Genomic DNA, 22500 nt, shown 5'->3' with positions numbered 1-22500 from the left:
ATCTGGCGGCCTAGCCATGCATGGTAAAATATATGAGGTCATGATGCAGCCAGCAATGTCATGAGACAGACAATTCAAGAGTTACGTTTGTGAACGAGCTTTGCAGAACGGAAGCTGGGCTGAGGAGCCCCCTGTATGTACATGGTTTGTGCAAGGTTCAAGGAAGGGCACTCTTCTGACAAAAAGGAACAATCGGTATGTATGCAAATAATAATAATAATAATAATAATAATAATAATAATAATAATAATAATAATAATAATAATAAATCTCCTTAACTCAAAGGCAAAAAGAGAGAGAGAATGAAAGAGAATCACAACAAAGACCAATGTTGAACATTATGATTATCAGTGACTTTTATTGAGTGGGGTACATGGAGTGTGGGTCAGTGGTGATGGTCATATAGTATAGATATAGGTGGTATAGATATAGTATAGTATAGATAGTATAGATATAATATAGATATACAGATGGTCATAAATGGTGTAGATATATACATGGTCATATAGATGGTATAAATATATGGATGCATAGATGGAATAGATATCTACATGGTCATATAGATTGTATAGATATATAAATGGTTAGGATTAGTGGTTCTCAGCCATTTTTTACCTGTGGACCTTGTCGATTCCTATTTTACAGTCATACCATTTGATGTTTAAGAAATCCTAATATATTTTTGTCATTAAATATTCTTAGGAATTGTATTTAAAAAATTATTCAAATATTTTGTTGGTTGAAGAAGTATAAACAATTTATTGTACATAGAGTTTAATAACAAAATCTTATATGGATCCCCGAGGGCCATATGGGCCCTGGCTGAGAACCACTGATATAGATATATAGATGGTATAGTTATATAAATGGTATAGATATATATATAGATGGTCATATAGACAGATATAGCAACAACAGCACTAAGGATGCCTGCATATGTTTTGGTTATTTCTATATCAAGCGGATGAATATGGCCAGGGTATCTGCTAATCCGTAACCTGAAAAGAGTAACATCAGTAACAAGAATAAAAACAAACAATAAACATAAAAAATAACAGCACTACTTCTGTTACTGCTAAGACAACAACTACTACTTGTATTATTATTACGACTACTACTACAACTACAACAAAAAATACTACTACTATTACTACTAGGTTAGCTTGGGAAGTTAAGCAGTTATGGTCGAGGAAAAAGGTAGCAGTAGTACCAATAATTGTCGGAGCCCTGGGAAAAGTGAGCAAAAATCTCGAGAAGTACGTGGAACAAATAGGGGCTGCAATAAGGGTGGAGCACTTGAAGAAAACAGCACTGCTTGGAACCGCTCGAATACTCTGGAAGGTGCTCGAAAAATAAGGGGTGTTACCTTAGTTCACTGGTAGTGAACAGCTGACACTATAGTACATCTCCAGCGTTAGAAGCTGTGCAAAGGCAATAATAATAACAATAGTAATGATGATGATGATGATGATGATGATGATGATGATGATGATGAAGATGATAATAATAATAATAATAATAATAATAATAATAATAATAATGATAACAACAACAACAGAAAGACAAGGAAGTTGCTAACTAGATATGGGACACTCCACCCAAAAAGTGACACAGACTGTAATGACTAAGAAAAAGAGGGGGAAGAGGACTTATTGGATGCGAACACAGCATTAGAGCAGAAGAAAACAACATAGTATGGTATGTAAAAAATGCCACAGAATCGCTAATATTAGAAGTAAGAAGGTCAGGCCTGTGTTGGATGAAGGATTGCAAAGATAAAGCATTATACAAGCAATTGAAAACGAATGAAACTGAAAATAGGTGGGTAAAGAAAAGAATGCAAGGACAATTTCATGTTTTTGTTGCTACACAACCTACAAAGGGGGTATTTCGCTGTTCTTATCCATTTGGAACTTGGTGTAATTAGTTCTCAGAGCTTCTTCCTGGGCGCTGCATATCAATGCCTGAGGCCATCCTTTCAGATCACTTTTTCGTAGCCATTTCCATGCCACTCGGAACATATCAAAAGAAATTTAGCAAAAAGGATTCGCACAATAGTGTCTGATAGAAATACTCTCGGAATCTCCGTCTTCAAAAACTCAGAACAACACTAACTGAAAGACAAACTCCACCCTCACTTATAGACGATGGAATTAAGCGTGTCAAGAAAATAGACAGTAACACATTAAGGGAAGCAAAACGAAACACCACACCTCATCTCATTATACTACCGAATATATCAACTCACAACCCTAGAAACAATAAGGCATACAACACTATTGCACAAAGACTACCAGTGCTCACTGGAGATCCTAAAGTGAACAACGTTCTGAAAACACATAAATTCATCAAATCGCCGAAAAAAACCCGTGACCTCTTGATAACCGATGTTAGTGTGTTTACGTCCCTATAACTTAACAGTTCTGCAAACGGGATCAATGGAATAAGTACTCGGGTAAAATACTGGGGTCGATTTGATCGACTAAAACCATATATATATATATATATATATATATATATATATATATATATATATATATATATATATATATATATATATATGTATGTATGTATATATATATATATATATATATATATATATATATATATATATATATATATATATATATATATGTATATATATATATATATATATATGTATATATATATATATATATATATATATATATATATATATGAAATTGAGAATGTATGTCTGTGTGTCTGTGTGTGTGTCTGTATGAATCCCCAAAATTCCAGAACTACACAATCAATTGCATTCAAATTTTATACATGCCTTACTTAGGGTCCTGGTTGTGTTTTAGTCAAAAACAAATGTTTAACTTCTTGCATACTTCCAGCCCACAGCAACATCTCCTCCACTATTTAAGTATTACGTGTCAAAAGTGAAACAAAAACACTCATGTCATTCGAATGGGAATCTCAAAAACATTGTTATTATTAAATTTATGCATTTCTAATCAATTTGGAGGTATTTGTTATCGAGTTGCAGATTTTTAACAATGCATTGGTGATTATTTGCTTTATTTCTCGGGCAAAATTTACAACTTAGAATAAAAGAATAAAATTATTATTTCATTGAAAAATTGATGAGCTTTGTTTTTAGTGATGACTTGAAATGGTAAATATTTTTTCTAACTGTATTTGCTTGAAAAAAACACTTTTCTTTATATTAAGCAATTCATTATAATTACTTTTACGATGTGCCTAAATAAAAACCATCGTTATAGATCAGCATTTCTCAACCTTTTTCGCGATTTGGCTTCCTTTTGACATTGAAAAAATATATTTCGGCTCCCCTATGTTGATGAAAAATTTAATCCAGCTTCCCATGTATCCGAGATAGACTGGCCGGCCCATGACAAATCTGACAAAAGGGGGGACCCGCAGAACTACCAGTTCACGAACTGCATCTGAAAGTTGGCGCGCCAATCATGCTGCTAAGGAATTTAGATGCTCCTATAATGTGCAATGGTACACGGATTATCAAAAAATTGTGCTCCCGAGTTCTGTAGGCAACAATCTTGAATGAACCGGCCGCTGGCTAAGACATACTTATAACTCCCATGTTAAATGAATCAAGACCATTACTTACTTCGTTTTCTAAACCTTGTACTTATTTTATAGGTCTCTTTTGCCGAACCGCTCATTTAAGTGGGCGTAAACTCGCCAACACCAGTTGTCAAAAGTTGATGGTAGGGACCAGCTCAAGGATACATACACATAGATGCATATATAACAGGCTTCTTTCAGCTTCCGTCCACTCACGAGGTACTGGTCGTCTTGAGGCTGTCGTGGAATGCAGTGGGACTGAACCCGAATTTATGTGGTTGGGAAATAAATTTCATACCACACAGTCACGCCTGCACAGATAAAAAAATGCAAGGTACTTCAACAACAAAATACTTACTGAGCGCCCCCCAACTGGTTTTCGAAGATTTGCTAGAGTACAGGAATCTGGGAAGTACAAGTGACGTCTCCCAAATGCAGATGCTGCTTTGTTCGCTGATCACAAGCCAGCCAGCGTCTCCTAAACAGCCAAAGTGACTTCTAGACACGTAGAAGCGTCGTCTGTCGCTGAAGAAGGGAAATAAAAACGAGACGCTTGTTTCAGTTGATGTTCTCGATTTTGTTGTTGTTGCTGCTGTTGTAGTTGTTGTATTTGTCGATGTAGTTGTTGCTGTTGTTGTTCGTTGTTCTTGTCCTTGTCGTGATCGTCGGAGTTGTTGTCATCATCGTTGTCTATTTGTCGCCATCGACGTCTTTGTCGTTGTTCTTGTTGCTGTTACCGTTGTCGCGCTGTTTTTGTCGTTAACATTGTCTTCGTCATTGTTGTTGTTGTTGTCATCGTCGGCGTTGTTGTTGTAACAAATATCAATTAGCACATCCCAAGCTAACCTCGATGTGTTAGCACACCCCAAGCTAACCTCGATGCCGTAAACGTTCTATATAAGTTTGGTTTTCTGTCTGCCCTTTGGAGCTTGGCTAGCTGCCGCTGATGATCCGCATTACGGTGAAATGGCGTGAAACAGAACTGCCATCCGCGTTATTGAGGAAATTTAGTCAACCAATTGAATTTCGAGGCTTTTTACCATTTGTCTTCTACACGAATTGATTTTTCGGGACGTTTACAGCAGTGTATGGCATCATAAACAGCTCATCCAGGTTAGGTTGGATGTACTAACTAATATTAACTACAAAGGCTGCTTCTGTCGCTAATAACTAATTGATGCACAACCTAGTAGCTCTTCGCGATATCGCTGGGCTGGTTATTTGGCCAGCATTATTCTAAATATCAATAAAGTTTTGACTGGGGTTTTTTTTCATGTTTTCTACTGCTGATTATCCACAATACGGTGAAATTACGTGATACAGTAGAGCCAGCTGCCAGTGTTGAAGAAATCTAGTCAACTGATAGAATTTCGTTGCTTTTTAGTATTTGTCGTCTAAACGAAATGATTGTTCGAGACGTTTATCGCAGTCTATGGCGTTAAGTTAGGTTGGATATACTGATTAAAATTTGTTACAAACAATTCTCCTCTCGGTAAAAGCTAAAAATGAAATGGAGTAAGAATTTTTATATACCCATATCCATCCATTGAGAAGTAGTTTGTGCTGGACGTTGGCAAATCATTCCATGGGGAACTTTTCAGGTTTTGGGCAGAAAACCAGTTTTGAATGTTTGTATTTCGTCCTTTAAACACCATCTTTACTACTGTTTGTTGGTTTTCGTATAATACAAGTTTCACCTGAATAAAAGACATCTTATATACATTATTTACATTATTTACAATTGACGGATATTTTCCTCATCTTCTTTGTTGTTAACACAACGCTTCGGCTGATATACTCTCCAGCCTTCATCAGGTGTCTTGGGGGAAATTTCGAATCTGGGTTCTCATTCCTAAGGTATTTTTTCGGTGTTGTCGTTATTATTATTATTGAGTGAGAGAGAAGTGGGGTAAAATATACGAAGCCCATTATACCCATCATGACTACCCGTCTGATAAGGGTACACCAGGTACATGCCTCACAACCATATGTGCGCGACATGGTGATCTCATATCAAGATAAACAGCGCATGACCTCGCAGGTGGGGCCCAGTTATAATTTTCTTCATGTCGAGTAGCCCATCTCGCTCAAAAGGTCCCTGAATAAAGTTTGTTTAAGGATGTTGAACAAAACACCAATGTTTCCAAAAGTGAATTATTCAGACCCAAAGAATTCCTCTCAACACATCGCTATGATGCTCCCCCACTACTTCTGCTCATGCACATATTGTCAGCCACCAAGGGACATGCTCAACTGGTTAAGCTCAAACAACTGACAAGCAAATCTGTGGTATTAAGCAGAATATTTGCTGTAGTCCATCTTTTATACCCAGACAAAACAATGTACATGAGCATAGAGTTTCGTGCGTTAGCATATCACACTAAAACCTATGTATATATATAAAATGTTTGTGTGTGTGTGTGTGTGTCCGTATGTGTGTGTGCGTGTGTGTGTAAATACGTACCTCATGAATCGGAATCTGTTCCCAGACGTCAAGAATGGAGTGTCGGAAGAAATTAGGGCAATAAATTCCGATGCAAGCATCCACTTTCCATAATGCTCGATCTCCTATATTTAGAAACGATCTATAGACATCCGAACCAGCTCCCTTTGATATGGAATATACTTTTATCCAGTGGTTTCCTGAAAAAAAAAAACAGAAGCAGTAGTACCACCAGCATTAGCAGCAGTAGTAATAGTAGTAGTAGTCTTTTCTTTATTGGCCACCAGGCCCGAACACAAAATAATATGGACAATACAACACGAGGGGCAAGTGGACTGTGGCAGAACATTTGTGTAGAAAAATAAATAACAATAGCAATTATCAACATAGGCGCAGGAGTAGGTGCGTGTGGTAAGTAGATTGCTTACCAGCCACATGGTTCCGGGTTCAGTCCCACTGCGTAGCACCTTGGGCAAGTGCCTTCTAGTATAGCCTCGGGCCAACCAGAGCCTTGTGCGTGGATTTGGTAGACAGAAACTGAAAGAAGCCCATGGTGTATATGTATACATGTGTGTGTGTGTATGTGCGCGCGCGCGTGTATGTTTGTGTGTCTGTGTTTGTTCCCCCACCATCTTTAACAGCTGATGTTGGTGCGTTTACATGCCCGTAACTTAGCGATTCGGCAAAAGAAACCGATAGGATAAGTACTAGGCTTACAAAGAATAATTCCTGGGGTCGATTTGTTCGACTAAAGTCGGTGCTCCAGCTTGGCTGCAGTCAAATGACTGAAGCAAAAAGAATTAAACAATAAAGTTCCTCAAAAGGTGTGGCGTACCTCTCAGTGTATGAATAAAATGACAAGAGAATATCATCAAATTTATACAAAACTGATTAAATATTCCTCTTTTTCTCTTTTTCCTTTCCTCGTTTTTCTGTCTTCTTTCTGTCTTTATCTTTTCGCCTGTTATAAAATTGAAACTTAAAATCTGATGATGTCACTCCATCAACATGTGGACGCTGGTTGCTCTCGTTCATACTTTACGTTTAAATTTCTGTAATTTCGAATTTTTATCGCTTCTTATTTTGAACTTGACAAAAAGACAGACTTACTGTTGAAATATCGTTCAACCAATAAAATATCTATTACAATCGAATCGCGCTCTTCGTCTTGACTAATAATAATAATAATAATAATAATAATAATAATAATAATAATGAGGAGGAATTTCAACCATGTTTCGTGGTCTGCTACCACAACAGCTCCTTTATAGGATCCAGTTAACTCAAGACATCATCAGGAGGAACCACGTCCGGTTTCGGCCCCTACTCCTCTACCGTTTTGACGTGGCGCCCCCCCCCCCCCCCTTTCGGAGGTGTCTTCAGCTCTGGTGAAATATAGAGAAAGTAGTAGAAATATTATATGAACCCGAGCCAGAAGCTATGATGGAGAATAAGAACTATAGGATTTTATTGGACTTTTTCCATAAGGACCGACCGTGCTATTTGAAGCAAGATGACCAGATATGATTATAGAGGCATAAAGAGAGAAAACTGTAAGATCAGAGATTTTACAATACCATATGATAATAGAGTGAATACCAAATAACTGAAAAAAATGAGAAATATCAAGAATCTAACCAGTGAGATAAAGAGACTGTGCAAAGTAAAATGACAATTATTCTAGTGGTAATTGGTGCTCTTGGCACAACATCCAAACTGCTGCTTGAGAGACTGAAAACTTGTAGAAAAATGCTATTTTGTATTCTGTCAGATTTGAGGAGACTTGTCACCAAACCTGGAGATGATATCCCTGACTAATATACCGTGTAATAATAATAATGCTTTCAAATTTTTGGTGCATCTCTTCCACAGAAAGCGCAAAAGGAAGCGAAATATGATGTGAAATATGACAAGATATGACAGTAGGGGATAACAGACGACGGAAATGATGCAGGCGTTCGCGACCTCTGCCTAACCTTTCAAGGATAACATTCTCTCAGCCCATTTCTAAGTGCGACTGGCTGCCCTGTTCATCCAGTTCTTATCCAACTAGAAATCTGAAGCAAACCAGACCACGATAAATTTAACCGGTTCTTCTGCTCAGCGCCCTTGGGGCTGTTAGACAGGACAGATCTGCTTACAAACCTGCAAGGTGCCGAGATAGAGGGCCCACTAACTTTTCTTGGTTAATTTTTGCTACTGTCATCACCTCGTATTCCGTAAGAATGTTTTTATCCCCCACGATATGCATGGCGTCCGTTACTGAAACACTAATGTCGTCTGCGCATGCGGACACATCCTAGTTGTTCCACTTCCCAGTTAGCGTGAGGTGTCACTCAGAAACGTTAACCGGATGGCTTACGAGCAGTATGGCGTAGGTGTGAGAAGACGTCACGAAACATGAAATTTTGCACGGAAATCAATCAATCAATTAATCAATCAATAAATCAATCAAGAAAATACTTTATAACACTCAATAATTGAAACAAAGCATTTAAGGGAAATAAAAGCATGAAAAAGTAGTAGTAGTAGTAGTAGTAGTAGTAGCAGTAGTAGTAGTAGTAGCATTTGTGGTCGGAATTAGTAAAGTTTCACTTACTTATATAGAAGGACCTCTCGCTGCTAAGATTGCTGGCCGTGAGTACAATATTCTCTGGGTAAGTCTTGCAAAGCTGGTTGACCCTGTCGTAACTGAAGAATCCAGTTCGGTTCTTTAAAGAGTTCATGGCGCATTCCACTTGGCTTCGGCTGGGGAATATTTCGCTTTGCGAGGGAGTTCCAGGGTAACCGAACGAGTAACCGGGACCGAAGTGTCGGTACTTGGCGATAGTTTCTTGTTGTTGCGAGGGAGTGGTTACGGTGACGGTGGGAATTGTGGCGAGGGTGAAGAGCGAAAGCAGCAGCAGCAGCTCTGTGGCCTTGTTTGGGTTGGTAGGAGGAAACTGGAACATTCTAGTGGTAGAATTAACATAGAGAGAGAGAGAGGGAGAAAGAGAAAGTGAGGGAGAGAAGATGGAGAGGGAGCGAAGATAGAGAGGGAGAGGGGCAAAAGGATGGAAAGAGGGAAGAGAGGAGGAGAAGATGGAGAGGCGAAGAGGGAGGGCAGATGGAGAAAGAGAGAGGATAGAGAGTGTGAGAGATTGATGTTACAAGTTCTAATTGAACACGATTCACATAAACACTTCCCCTCACCTCATACGTACAGAAAGAAATATGCTCACACAAATAAACAGGGAGAGAGACGCTTTTTTTGCACATTACTTCAATTCACTGAGCTGTGGAACTGAATTGCGACGTCACTGGTGCCAAGCTGTATCGGCCTTTGCTTTTTTCCCTTGGATAACATCGGGTGTGGAGAGGGAAGACTGGAATGCATGGGCGACTGCTAGTCTTCCGTAAACAGACTTGATCGGACTTGTAACTCGGAGGGTAACTTTCTAGGTGCAATCCTTTTGGGAAGACGCGTGGTTTAGTGGGTACAATAATCGGAGCATGATTGTAAGATCGGGAGATCGATTCATGGCGGCGCGTCTTGTCCTTGAGCAAGACACTTTATTTCATGTTTCTCTGTCACGCTGAAACTTGTTGAATACTAACTTAAAGGTATGCATGTCTGTGGAATGTTCAGCCAGTTGTACGTTCATTTCACGTGCAGTCTGCTCCCGTTGATCGGATCAACTGGAAACTTCATCGTCGTAAATGACGGAGATCCAGTACAGTGAACATAAACAGAAATATATTCTTACACATAAACGAAGAGAAAAAGAGAGAGAGAGAGGAACAGAGAGAATATAATTTTTTGATTCAACATCATTTATCTGAACATATGCCCTCTCCTCATACACACAAAGAGAAATATATTCACACAGAAAAACAGACAGAATGAGAGAGAGAGAGAGAGAGAGAGAGAGAGAGAGAGAGAGAGAGAGAGAGAGAGAGAGAGAGAGAGAGAGAGAGAGATAGAGAGAGAGAGAGAGAGAGAGAGAGAGAGAGAGAGAGAGAGAGAGAGAGAGAGAGAATGAGGGAGGGAGCGAGAGAGCAAAACTTCACAATTAATCAATTGGCTGCAATTGACAAAAAACACTTTCTCTTACCTCATACTCTGGACAATTATTCTGTTAAGTCCCTGGACTCAACCTCTTAAAGCAGGTTACTTGGATTCCATGGGGTATAAGAGGCTAAGAGCACTAAATTGTGATCCTGAATGCGACACCAGTCCATCACACGGTTATAAGTTCACAATACGGGAAGCGAAAGTACGATCTTGCGATTATGAGCGCAATCCGTCTAACCACTGGGCCACGGACCTTCACTTTCTCTTCATAGACATCAAGGAAAATAAACACACACACATAAACGAAGAGAGATAGAGGAGAGAATGGAGAAATAGAGAGAATGAGATGGGTAGAAGGAAGGAGAGAAAGGGGAAAACATTAAAACGTCTGATATCAAATAAGTCAACGTCGAATAGGCGGCGCCAAAACGGCTCTCCTAAAGTGTCTCATACTCCATCTCTTGCACACGCAGTTACACACACAGACACACACACAAAACATGAAGAAAATTTCGAAACAAAACTTACTTTTGTTCGAGCAGTGAGAGAGAGCAGCTCCTATCTATTATGTCCAGTCTGTTCTCAAAGGCTTGTAATATCCAGAGATTTGCACTGCTGTAGACAGAGGGTAGCACCTCTCTATTACACACTTAATTCAGAAGGGAGTTCACTGATGTCTAGACTGCCCGCTGTTAACAGTAATATCCACAAGTATACGTACAGCTTATAAATATCAGGATTGTTCACAAATGCCCGTAATATCTAGAGATACGGCCGCTGTTGTGGACAATGGACAGCACCTATCTTTCAAGTGTTTAAGTTTGAATGGCGATAACTTATTCTGGTCTGCCTGCTGTTAACAATAACATCCACTGCCGTTAGGACTTCTTACAAATATCAAAATTGTTCACAAATGCCTGTAATAGCCAGAGATACAATCTCTGCAACGGATACAGGGCAGTACCTGTCTATTAGGTGGCTAAGTTTGAAGGGAGAAAACTTATATGTGGACTGCCTACTATCAACAGTAATATCCACAGCTGTTAGTATGGCTTATAAATGTCCGGACTGTTTATAAATGCTTGTAATATCCAGAGATGTCACTGCTACCGGAAATGTCCAGAGTTATTAGAAGTGTCTATAAAACGTCAGCAATGTCCCCAGATGCCAGTGATGTCCACCACAAATGATTTTCAACAGTGTTTATTAAGATTTTGTTCATTAACGTCAATATTTCTCTAATTGAAGCTTAATTAATCAAATTATTTGCACGTCACTTGATAAGAAGAAAACAAATCTTTATTGAGCAATGGTGAAACACAATTTAATCAGCACAAAGTAGAGTTGAATAGGTAACACAATGGCTGGTGGTGGTCACTATTGTTGTGGTGTTATGTCAGTAAAGGTGGTGGTTGTGGCGTTGATGTTGGCGTTGACGGTGGTGGTGAATGTGATGGTGGTGGCGGTGGCATCGGAAATGATAGTGGCTGTGGGGGTGGTATTGGAGGTGACACTGATGTTGATTGTTGTTACTGTTGTTGTGTCTAATGGCGGCGGCGGTCGTGGTGGTGGTGGTGATGGTAGTGGTGATGGTGGTGGTGGTGGGGGTCTGTGGCGGTGGTGGTGTTGATGGCGATCGTGTTGCTTACGTTTTTCTTGTTGTTGTTGTTGTTGATAATGGTGGTTGTGGTGATGGTGGTGGTCACGGGTGGTTATGATGGAACTGATGGTAATGCTGATGCTGATGCTGATGGCGGTTGTGGTTGTGATGATATTGATGGTTGTGATGATGATGGTTGTGATGGTGATGGTGATGGTGGTAGCGCTGGTGCAAATATTAGCATTTAGATACATATATATATATATATATATATATATATATATATATATATATATATATATACAGTAGAATAATAAAAAGCAAGTTCTTGGTACAGTATTATACATCTGAAAAAATTAGTAGAGATGGCTTTTGGGGGATAATTTTAATTTTAATAATAACGTTTACAGTGAGTGACTCTGGTATGAGTTTCAAGGTTCAAATAGCCGTTACTGAAAATTGTATGTTTTACTAGTTGCTTAAATAGCAAAGAAGTTTTCTTACGTGTATACACACAAAAAAAATACATTCACAAAAAGGGAAAATATATTTAAAAAATACAAAAGTATGTGAAGAAGAAGAAGAAGGAGAAGGAGAAGAAGAAGAAGAAGGAGAAGAAGAAGAAGAAGAAGGGGGAAAATTAGTAAATGAAATAAAAATATTATTAAAATAATTTTTGAATAAATTCACTCTATAATCGAAACTGCATTTACTGCAGTCTAAATTTTAACACACACGTGGGTATAAAAGAAGGATATGAATGATACACGGCAGTATAGATATCGGACATACGAAGACGCTGATCACGTGCATATTTTGAAATACTCGCGAACTTATACGAAGTACTATGCTGAAGAGTAACACCAAGTAAAATTATTTCTTACTTTAAGTTCGAAACGCGTCCATGGGTGACCGGCCTTGCTGATTCATTATTTTTCTTTTGCTTGCCTACAATAAATCTTCTCTAAAATTTTAAGGTAGTAAAAAAGACCTTAGCGTCTATTTCTAACGGTGCGTGGTGAGGCATGAAGCTGACTCCTTGTTATAATTATGTATATAATTATAAAATAATTTGTAAAATTTACCTAAAAGGTTCTTATTTCCGCACTGGCTACCTGGTAAAATTATTGATTTTACCCTTTATTATTAAAAGCATATTTGAATACTTATATAAGAAAATGTTCTCTATGTGGCTTGTGTGTTTTCTGTACTCTGTTTGTGTTCTGTTTCTCATTTTGTCTACGTTTTGTTGCAACGTCCTGTACCCAGATATGCATCTATATATACATGTAGATGTAGGCATGTACATACTTGTACGTATATATGCATATACTCACATATTATTTGTATATATATATATATATATATATATATATATATAGATAGATAGATAGATAGATAGATAGGAGAATTTATTGTCACCTAGATCAGAGCTTCTCAAACTGTCTGATGTGGCGTACCGGCAGTTTTTTTTTTACTAATGTGCCATGGACCGGTAATATTTCTTAGTATTATCAAGTTATATAATAGAAATGTTCTAATTTCTAAATCTCTATAAAGGAGAGATACAGCAGCAGTATTGGGTATCAATATTTATGGCCAATCTAACGTGGCAGTCCAGAGAAACAGGACGAATGCTGGTGCTGATTAGCTCCGAGAGGTGATTACCTCTAGCTAGCTATATGACGCGCTAATCTGCGTCCATAATACTTTTGAACAGGGGAGGTCATCAACTTTCCCTTGCTTGCTTGACAGTCACAGACCGGTTTCAGGGTAGTCTCCCCTTACCAATGCTCCACATTGATAAGGGGAAACTACCAGGCCAGCAAGAGGAAGTTGATGACCTCCCCTTTGCGAAAGTGTTATGGAAGCAGATCTGTGCGTCATACAGCTAGCTAGAGACGGTCGCCTCTCGGAGCTACTCAGCATCAACATTCGTCTTATTTTTCTGAATTGCCACTTTACTTTGACAATAAATATTAATATATATATATATATATATATATATATATATATATATATATATATATATATATATATATATATATATATAAATCAAAATAAGGAACACGGATTTTAAAGATGACTGCAGTACGCACGTTTCATGCTACTCCATTTATTTAAGTAATGCGAGCATTATATTAAATGCAATATGTAGAGCAATCTTCAACTGCACAAAAAAGAAAAAGATTACAGTAGAATAGACATATTATAATTGTGGGAACATTTAAAATCCAAGTGGATCTATATATAATGAATATAATAAAAGTTGACAATTTTTTTATCTTATATTTATTTTGTAAACAAATAATACAATATTACATAAGCTGATAAGTTGTTTACTGCAGTGCATAAGACGAAATTACTGAAATTATGTTATTTATTTCTGTTCTGGAAACTTGCTGCGTACCGGCCGCTGATGGCTCGCGAACAGGCACCGGTCTGCAGACCCCCACTTTGAGTAGCACTGACCTAGATCACTGCACCCAACTTTCGTCGTCCCAAAGCATCACACAGAGAGCGGACTACAACTAACGCAGCTACACATATTGAAACATTGGCACAATGTAACGGATTATCTACTGGGGGAGTGTAAAACAACTGAAGCTTACTAGTAACCAGTCTTTTGTCTCTCATCCGTATTTCTCTCTCTCTCTCTCTCTCTCTTTCTATATATACATATATATATATATATATATATATATATATATATATATATATATATATATATATATATATATATATATATATATGTATGTGTGTGTGTGTGTGTGTGTGTGTGTGTGTGTGTGTACTGTTAAATATATAAATTTACACAGTATATAGTTAGGAGCTACTAATAGTTTTAAACAGTGAAGATATTAAGATATTGTCTAGACAGGTTTTAAGACACTACTAGTGTCTTCCAAGTAATCTTCGGGCTCTGGTCATAAGTTGTATACAAGTTATATTAAGAGAAAGAGAAATTACGAGAGAAAAAAAACGAGATGAAGGTGGGTTCAAAAGTAGAATGAGGAAAAAAGGGGGAAAAGAACAGAACAGAAAAAAGATGAATTAAAGATGTGTTCCCTTTCACTATTAAGTCGTATGCCGCGATGGTGTAGAATCAATGGAAGGGATCTAAAGTCTGCGATACAGCCGTTCAATTCACCAAAAGAAACTTGTCCATATGTTTGCATTTGCTGAAAATTTCTGATCTGGAATTTAGCAGAGCAGTAGAGTACACCTAAAAAGAATATGCCATTTTTCAGACACGTATAACTTACATTTTGTTGATCCATTAACATATGACATGGATCTTTCGACGATTCTTCACTTGATTACATGTGGTGTGTAGTTGATCTTCAGACACTGTCTATGTGTGTAGGTGTGTGTATGTGAGAGAGAGAGAGAGAGAGAGAGTGGTATGTGTGTTTGTGTGTGTGCGTGTGTGTGTGTGTGTGTGCGCGTGTGTGTGAGTGCGTGTGTGTGTGTGTGTGTGTGTGTGTGTGTGTGTGTGTGTGTGTATAATACTTAAAGTAGATACCTCGTTAGAACCCTAATTAACTGCCCTATTTATCTCGAAATATCTGATATAGATGCACAGTGTGAAAAAACAAAAATGTCACACGGAGATCTTCCAGCAGCGGTGGTACCATTGCTAAACTCGCATTTCTGACTCTTGCACTGCGTCTTACTTGAACAACCACTTACTAAAGACAAAATCGACCACTACAGGTATAGTAAAAGAGTAACTGAAAAATCATTGATATCGCGTCAACCAGGAGGCTGAATATAAATTCATTATGAGCGACAGAAGTATTAGTTTGAAATAGCAATCTCTCTATCATACTCGTTAGAAGCCTGATGAACTATAACATTCGTTTCGGGATAGCATCTCTTATAGATGTATAGCGTTAAAAATACACAGAAATATACCAGTAGCGTTTATTTCTTTATCATGAAGTTCCAGGGGATACTTGCTGCTGACGAAGTTCAAAAAGGCAGACATAAATATTTAGTAATGCCGCCACCGCTGCTGGATGATTTACTTCTGACTTTGCATTCCTTGTTTACTCTCATACTTCCTCTGTGTGTGTGTGTGTGTGTATGAACTCAGGTAAATTTATATATTTAATGTTGTTCGTTATAAATAGTGAATCGTTAAGTCAAGCTTCATTTCAATAAATCTTAAGGATTCATCTAATATAATAAATGCGAAAACTAATTTCTGTGTGTCAGTGTCACACTTTGACCCCCTCTCTCACTCGTCAATGACACTTCTACTGTTGACGATGTTTTATTAAAAGTAGTAGTGCTGATGGTGTCAGTGGGAGTAATAATAAGAGAGGGAGAATGAGTGGGTATGTGAGAGAAAGAGGGACTGAACACTGAATTCACTTTCTTAGTACCACCACCATCATCGCTACCACATCTGCCATACACACACCATTCATACTTCAGACGCCACCACCATCAATACCTTTGACTTCGCCGCCTTTCCCTCCACCACCTTCACCACCGTCTTTCACATCGCTTACTCTCACCATCATCCCTAACCGCCTGGCTACCACCACTACCATCGTCACCGCAGCCTCTGCTTTTATCCAACTACAGCTCATACTATTACTATCACTCCATTACCACCACAAAAAGCTGAATGGTGTGTGTATGGCAGATGTGGTGGCGATGGTGGTGGTACTGTTGTTTATCATGCAGTTTTGCAATAAGTTCCAAGTCGATAAATTATATCATTGTTTTGATGAAAATTGTTCATTGCTTGAAAAATATTGTTCAAGTTTAATAAAATTAAAATGTACTCAATGCGGGAAGTGTCATTGTTGCGCCCAAGGCCTAATGAAGAACTCTCCACAGGAGATAGCTTAAAAGTTGTTCTACCAGGTGGCTTTGAAGCTAGTCAGACATAAATCTCGGAAAGGCGAGAAAATGGCTAATGGTTAAAGTAGGCGAGAAAACTAGGGAGGCGCATATATGATCTGGCTAGACTTGGAAATGATTTAGTGTAGTGAACGAAACTTGAAATAATGATGTATCACGGTTAATTGACGATATCATACACACACACAGACATGAATGTACAATAGTACAGATATACTTGAATGTACGACAAAAAGAATGAACGCTCTGTCTTTCTCAAGAGGAAGATAAAGCGAGGAAGAGAATCACAGAATAAGACCAACGTTAGAATGATTATTGTGAGGTTTTTATTAACTTGTAATATTTGACACTAGGTCAGTGGTGGTGGTCATCTTGTATAGATGGACGTCAACAACAGGAGATTTTTCGATTGGTTAATTAGATTTCAAGCGGATGAAGATGGCCATGGAATCACCTTCTGCATATCCTGGGAATAACATACGAAGCAGCAGCAATTACAACAATAGTAACAGCTAATATAACAACAGTAATATCGGTAATAATAAATATCATTAATACTGCTACTAAGATCGCTTGATTGAAATATTCTTTTGTGTATCAATCAAAATACGTCGCGATTTTCCGCTTATTTACGCTGTGAGCTGAACTCCAGCCGACCCCATTAAGAAATTTCATTCTCCCGATATCAATAAAGAATTGGAAAGCAAGTCTTGTGCCATTTCAAGATGGCGACGAAACAAATACTTCATTGATCTTAATTGATATATTTAATCAACATAATATTTCCTTTAATTATCAATGATATAATCTCATCTATCTGGTAAATTGTTGATCACCAGGATTCAAAATTCATGTTTCGAAGGAAAGAAATACTCAATATTAATCGTGACCTTATCATATTTGGTAAATTGTTTCCTCTCTAAATAATGTTGCAATGATCTGAAAAGGTGGTAATCAGATGGAGCGGAATCAGGGGAATGACGAGAGTGAGACAAAACCTCCATATGTAGCTCTGTAATAATTTCCTGTGAGACTTAGGCAATATACGATCTTTCATCATCGCGTATGAGCATCAAACCTTACGGCTGACCAATGAAAGACGCTTTTCTGTAATGTTTTCAACTGACATAAACACTTCTTTTATAGTAACAAACTGTTTTGTTTTCGCTTAGCATATCATGACAGAGGATGCCCCTCATATGGTACCAAGCACAGTGCATAACTAGAATAATAAATGAAAAGAGAAATGAGGAAAGTTGGGCTTCTGCGCCTGAAATATTGAAAGGTTCTTTAACTTCCCTCTCTACATGTTAGAAGCTTTCCTCATTTCTCTTTTCGCTCATCATTCTGCTTCTATACTACAATGCTTCAATCGAACTATAACACAGAGCATAACCGTTTGCAAGTGTAGGCCTCTTTTAGGATGAATTTACTTTTTTCATTTAGGGGCTAGCTATTGTTGTTGTCATGATTCTAGTAAGGAAATGTTCGGCAGCAAGTCTACTCCTCAATGACGAACAAAGGGCAACTTTCTAGATAAGCTTAGAAGCAGTGAGTGTATAAGACTCTCGTTCACCACAGCCAGTTTTGAATTCATGCAACATAAAGTGTCGCATACGAGCCTGATCCAAACTCATTTCAAAAGAGTATAATCGATACAAACTTAACCAGTATGGCATAAAGTATTCCGCAATTAAAGAAAAAAACATTAGAATATAAAAATCAATACTGTTGTTCCTCCAGTTTTTAATAAGAACCCTCAAATAATCGTGTCAAAAATGCAGCGAGACTTTCTTCGCTACTTCATATTATTCTAGTACTGACAATATTTAATTAACTGCCCACGTCAATACTTCTTGTCTTATGCAAGAGCTAGAAACTACTACTACTACTACTACTACTACTACTACTACTACTACTACTACTACTACTACTACTACTACTACTACTACAGAGTGACCCCCGCCAAAAAAAAACAGAACCCATAAAATTTTTATCAAATCCTTGGACTTCGGTCTGTGTACGATCATTCCCTTTGCATAAAGTCACGTTCTTTTCGAAATATGCTCCAAATGGCGTACGTCGTGCAAAGACTTGTCAGTTACTCGAACGCGTTCCTCTTTGGAGGATTTCCCTAAATTCTGCTGTAATTTCTGCCTTCAGTTCACCAATCGTTTGAAGGTTGTTCTGGTAAACATTATTCCTGAGATACCTCCACAGGTAAAAATCTGGGGTGGGGTGGGGGTCAAGTTCGGTAAATGCAGTTCTTACTCAACGTTGCACATCCTGCCTGATCAGTCTCTCCTGAAATCCCTCAGCCAGGTTAGGGAGTCATTTGTTGCGTGCGGGGTGGGTCCGTTTTGCTGGAACCACTGTTCATCTTGATCTATCCCTCTGCGTCGTTTAATTCAAACAGTTTAATTAAAAGAATTGTGGGTTCTGTTTTTTGGTGGGTGGGGGGTGTCACCCTATACTACTACTTTAATATTTAAACTAGGCACCTTTATTTCAAAGTTAAGTTTAGAAATGGTGTATTTTTACAATATTAATATTTACACAGCGTTTCGATCAGTTTCATCTCCGACCATCATCAGGTGTGTTTTTTTTTTCTTTCTGTTCAGATGATCTACATTTTCTACACCTACCCATGTGTAATGTTGTACCTCTTGTTGATTCTCTCATCGCAACTTTATTAACTACAACGGAGCCTGAGCGTCATTGAAGTACGCCCTGAGTTGTCCCACATGTTTACCACACCATTTGAATATCTTCATTAGTCTTTTAGTGCTCACTGCATTAACTTGACGGAGAGACAAGGTAAAAAGAGATGATGAAATACATACCATCAAACCATGTGATTCTCGAATTTCCCTCAGAGTAGACTATTCTAGGATAATTAGGAAATATCTGCCATGTGCAACGTTGGTAACTTTCGATGACAGTCAACCAACCTCGATCTGTATCACAGCCTGAATGTTCGGATGCAATATAGAAGCGACGTATGCCTCTGTGAGGAGAAAAAAGAAGGTAAAATTACTGTTTTGTCGTCGTCGTCGTCAGGTGTTGTATGAGATGGTATCAAAAAGTTTCCGGACTAGTTCTGTAACGCAACAACAGATGACAACAAACGGTTGCGAGCGCAGTGAAAGCTAGCGGTAACCTTCATGCGCCGAGTGACATTGCTATTTACTTCGCAAGTTTGAGTATTCGTGATCGCCTGTATGCTGTAGTCAACGATTTTGTCATGGATAGGAAGTTGGAACAAAGAGCCAACGTGAAATTTTGCGTTAAACTTGGGAAGCCTGGTACAGAGACATTGAGCATGCTTCAGCAAGGTTTCGGTGACGAGGTAATGAGTCGTATGTAATGTTTCGAGTGGTGCGGGTGCTTCAAATGCGGAAGAACGTCCCTGGATGACGATGAGCGATCTGGAAGACCTACCACGAGCGTCACCCCCGGAAATGTGGTATTGTGCATTGACAGTTCCTACCCCCAGGGCAGGACCGACAGTCGAGAGTTCTACAGCGACGTTTTGATGAATGAGGGTGAAAGCGACCGGATCTGTGGAGCGCGAAGAATTGGATTCTTCATGACGCAATGCACCTTATCACCGAGCTCTCCTCACAAGTGAGTTTCTCGCCAAAAACAACATGGCATCAATTCCCCACCCGCTCTATTCGTCAGATTTAGCTTCTGCGGACTTTCGTCTCTACCCCAAGATGAAAATGAAGCTCAAAGTTCGCCGTTTTAACACCGCTGTCGAGATCCAGACTGAATCGCAAGAGGTCCGCGACTCGCTTACGGAAAACGACTTCCAGGATGGATTCCCAAAGTGGCAGGAACGCAGAGACCAGTGTATTGCTGTGCAAGGTGACTATTTCGAAGGAGATGATGTTAAAACTTAGGTTAATCAGTTATTTTTCACTAACCATAACTAGCCCAGGAACTTTTTGATACCAACTCGTAATTTAGAAGTTTGTTTCGCAACTCCTTTGCTTATAAAGCAACACCGTTTTGCATTTCGAATCAGCACTGCTCGGTGATACATTGAATAAATAGTATCTTCTTTATAGTCGACCAAATCTTTTTGAGTAAAAAAATGTTGAAAACGTAAATTGGTTCAACGCCATTAAATCACTGCAGGGAAAGTTCACCACCATCAATTTACCGCGAAAAAAGTTCACCGTGAGAAAAGTTACCCGCGAGGAAAGTTTACCGAGAAAATATCTCCATAGCATCCCACCATTAATAGTCAAAAACTATTTTATTGTAAAAAAAACAAAAACAAAAACAAAACGGTGGATTGATGACTGAACTTTCCCTGCGGTGAACTGATGACGGATATGCCCTGTAGATATATGTAACAGGCTTGATTTCTTAGCAAGTTTAACACTAAGACCTCCCCATTGGGTAGGCGTATTTTAGTGGACTCGACTCTGTTGCAAATATTTGGGCTAGGATTTTAGTTGCCTGAGAATAATTTTATCCCTTCCTCACAGCCAGCATTTGCAAAAGGCCAGAACAAAATCAAATGTTCTCTCCTTACCCCTCCGACTAAGGGATATTTCAAAAGGGTCGTCTCTGATCCGGAAGGATCTATAACCACAGGAGTCCCAATCATCGCTACACCTTCATGGGAGTACATTTCCAATATTTATACTATATTTATTTATAGGACGGTAGGGAGTGATCTTAGCGACAGTTATTTTTAGCAGATGAAACTAGTATGTAGACAGAGGCTGAGAAATATTGTTAGAGTTCCTGATCCACAAAAAAATTATCCAAAATATCGCAATATACTCTTCGATTGACTGTCAAATTCATCACCACTACCAGCCATAATAAATATTGATTTCAAATTTTGGCACAAGGCCTGCAATTTCGGGGAGGAGTAAGTCGATTACATCGACCGCAGTATTCAACTGGTACTTATCTTATCGTTACTCGGAAGGATGAAAGACAAAGTTGACCTCAAAGGAATTTGAACTCAGGACGTAAGGACGGACGAAATGCCGCTAAGCACGTTGCCCGGCGTGCTAACGATTTTGCCAGCTCGCTGACTCATCAGTCGTTATAAATAGTGATACGTCATTAGATGTTGACATTAACCATTTGTCACTAATTAATGTATGGGTAACCAGGAACAGAACAGGAAAGAAAATCATACAAACATTTTCATATTAATTCATAAGTAAATGGATCACCGTCTCTTGCGAAGATGACTCTGAGTATTCACTTGTTTGATGAAGTGAAATTCCTGTTCAATGAATTAATAGCATGTAAAACTGGTTGAGCAATCGAAGCCACGATCTTATAATCACGAGGGGAACATCCTGACCGCTTGGTGAAGTGCCTTCCTTGCTAAATACAGATGGTTGCAGTGGATTCATAAACGCAATTCGAATAAATCGACGAGATGATATAACAGAATGCAACAAATTTAACCTGGCGTTGTGGGAGATGAATATCAATGGATAAAATTAATTTTTAGATTAAAATATTGATTACAGTCTTAGGAATTTAAGGGAAGTGTATATTGTTGATTATATAGACATTGTACTTCAATTGTACTTTATTTATAGACACCAAGAGGATGGAAGAAAAAACAGATCTCAGCAGAGTTTGATTTCAGACTGTAACTAAAAATATACAGTGATAAAAATTACATACAGGAATCCAGCCATGGAGAACATATACACAGGGCTTTGAGGTATATCGGGCCAAGGAGAACTCTTCAGCTTCCCAAGGGAGAACCAGTTTTCAAGGGTTGAACTTTGTCCATCAAACACGATATTAACTACACTTGTTTGGTTTTTATAAATCACCAGTTTCACCTTTAAAAAAATCATGATTTATTATTATTATTATTATTATTATTATTATTATTATTATTATTATTATTATTATTATTATTATTATTATTAAGTCAAAATTAGAAGAAGAGTGCCATTG

At 38.3% G+C, this 22500-nt stretch overlaps 2 protein-coding genes across 2 annotated transcripts in view; both read right to left on the bottom strand.

Moving 5' to 3' along the window:
• Positions 1 to 334: 334 nt before the first annotated feature.
• LOC106882098 (uncharacterized) lies at positions 335 to 11277 on the bottom strand. Its single transcript, XM_089344555.1, has 6 exons — positions 10599 to 11277; positions 8616 to 8968; positions 6038 to 6216; positions 5107 to 5270; positions 3932 to 4098; positions 335 to 998 (listed from the first exon to the last, which is right to left on the bottom strand). Exons 2-6 carry the CDS (start codon positions 8965 to 8967, stop codon positions 952 to 954), a joined length of 909 nt encoding a protein of 302 aa, XP_089200681.1. The 5' UTR covers position 8968; positions 10599 to 11277; the 3' UTR covers positions 335 to 951.
• Positions 11278 to 16857: 5580 nt separating this feature from the next.
• LOC128251195 (uncharacterized) overlaps positions 16858 to 22500 on the bottom strand; it is a 21277-nt gene continuing 15634 nt past the window's right edge. The window contains exons 5-7 of the mRNA XM_089344562.1: positions 22219 to 22382; positions 19392 to 19555; positions 16858 to 17014 (exon numbers count right to left, since the gene is read on the bottom strand). Coding sequence (XP_089200688.1) covers positions 16962 to 17014; positions 19392 to 19555; positions 22219 to 22382 — 381 coding nt within the window. The 3' untranslated portion in view covers positions 16858 to 16961. The remainder of the gene's footprint in view (positions 17015 to 19391; positions 19556 to 22218; positions 22383 to 22500) is intronic.

The sequence above is a fragment of the Octopus bimaculoides genome, chromosome 28, assembly GCF_046866305.1.
Source record: "Octopus bimaculoides isolate indiv1 chromosome 28, ASM4686630v1, whole genome shotgun sequence".
In the NCBI taxonomy this organism is placed as follows: domain Eukaryota; kingdom Metazoa; phylum Mollusca; class Cephalopoda; order Octopoda; family Octopodidae; genus Octopus; species Octopus bimaculoides.
Note: the sequence above shows the minus strand (reverse complement) of the source record. Positions and strands in the feature narration are given on the sequence as shown.